The following is a 1,812-nucleotide window of genomic DNA, read 5'->3' as shown; positions in this document are numbered from 1 at the left end:
CTCATTTAAGATCATAGGCTACTTACAAGCTGTGATGTTAGGTGACTTGTCTGTAGTATTTCATCTCTCATCAAATGACTAGAGTTGGCTCAGAGACATCTCCCAAACCATCCTACCTCCTGCTTCTGAATGCATGCAGCTATTGCCATGGCTACATTATGACATAAGGAACAACTATCCCTGAAGTTGCCTCTCAGAAGACGCTGGACCACCAGAAAGGAGACAACATTCAAGGGCTAAGGACCTGCTGATCTGGTGGACTGGGAACAACGGAGGTACCTTTCATTCCTCTGGGTACTCCAACTAAACATTCCATTGCTGATGTGTAAATGATCAATCCAGACATGCTTAATCCAGCTAGTTTAGATAATCCAGCTGTGATTTTTGACAATGGCTCTGGACTCTGTAAAGTTGGAATTTCAGGAGAGATTGTACCCAGTCATGTCATCAACTCTGTTGTTGGTCACCCAAAATTCAACATACCATCTGCAAGATCTAATCGAAAAAGGTACTTTGTGGAAGAAGAAGCCCAGTGCATGTACGATGGCTTATACCTACACTATCCTATTGAGCGTGGACTGGTAACTAGATGGGACGACATGGAAAAGCTGTGGAAGGACCTTTTTGAGTGGGAGCTAGGAGTGAAACCCAATGAACAACCAGTTTTTATGACTGAGCCCTCCTTGAACCCACGAGAGACCCGAGAGAAGACCACAGAAATAATGTTTGAGAAATTTAACGTACCAGCCTTGTACCTTTGCAACCATGCAGTAGGAGCCTTGTGTGCTTCTGCCTGTATCACTGGCCTGGTACTGGACAGTGGTGATGGGGTCACTTGCACTGTTCCTGTCTACGAAGGCTACTCTCTGCCTCGTGCTATCACCAAGTTATACGTGGCAGGGAGAGATATCACAGAACACCTCACCCGACTCCTTCTTGCTAAAGGCTACACTTTCCCTTGTATCCTCAACAAAGCTGTGGTGAATGATATTAAAGAGAAGTTATGTATTGTCTCCTGTGGTTATAAAGACGCAGAAAAGAGCTGTGAGCAACCCCTAAGTGAATACAGGCTGCCAGATGGGAATATCATCCAGATGAATGACCACCTGTGTCAGGTACCTGAGGTTCTTTTTACACCTGACCATCTAGGTATTCATGATTTAGGAATCTCGAAAATGGTCTGCAACAGCATCATGAAGTGTGACACTGACATCCAGGAGACTCTGTTTGCTGAGATTGTGCTTTCTGGAGGCACCACGCTGTTTCCCGGGCTTCAGGATAGACTACTGAAAGAACTGGAAGTTCTGGCTTTTGAGGGAACCCCTATCAAGATCACAGCTTCCCCAGACAGATGCTATTCAGCTTGGATTGGTGGATCTGTAATGACATCCATGACAACATTCAAGCAGATGTGGGTCACTGCTGAGGATTTCAAGGAGTATGGGGCATTTGTGGTTGAAAGAAAATGCTTTTAATAACCACCGAACTCTGGGAACCACTATAAATACCAGATGACAGGAGTATTGGTGGGGGTAAACATCATTCCTTGGCATTTAACAAAATAAACAATAAAGCAGTCACTGATTTCATGTTTTAATTATTTGTGTCCCCCAAATAACCTCTTTTTCTTTATCTTTTCTCTTTTGTTTTGGAGACATAGATATGTTATCTTAAAGATTTATTTTATGTGTGTGCCCAAGTATATGTATATGCACCAAACACAAGCAAGGGCCCTTGGCACCAGAAGAGGGCATCAAATTCCTTTTTCTTGGAGTTATATGTGGTTGTGAGTGACCAGTTTTGGATGCTGAG

General features: G+C 43.6%; 1 protein-coding gene across 1 annotated transcript; it reads left to right on the top strand.

Moving 5' to 3' along the window:
* Positions 1-234: 234 nt before the first annotated feature.
* Positions 235-1,573, top strand: Actrt1 (actin related protein T1). The gene has a single exon (XM_028768340.1). It carries the CDS (start codon positions 330-332, stop codon positions 1,473-1,475), a length of 1,146 nt encoding a protein of 381 aa, XP_028624173.1. The 5' UTR covers positions 235-329; the 3' UTR covers positions 1,476-1,573.
* The last annotated feature ends 239 nt before the right edge of the window (positions 1,574-1,812 follow it).

The sequence above is a fragment of the Grammomys surdaster genome, unplaced genomic scaffold, assembly GCF_004785775.1.
Source record: "Grammomys surdaster isolate TR1022 unplaced genomic scaffold, NIH_TR_1.0 60, whole genome shotgun sequence".
Classification (NCBI taxonomy): Eukaryota; Metazoa; Chordata; class Mammalia; order Rodentia; family Muridae; genus Grammomys; species Grammomys surdaster.
Note: the sequence above shows the minus strand (reverse complement) of the source record. Positions and strands in the feature narration are given on the sequence as shown.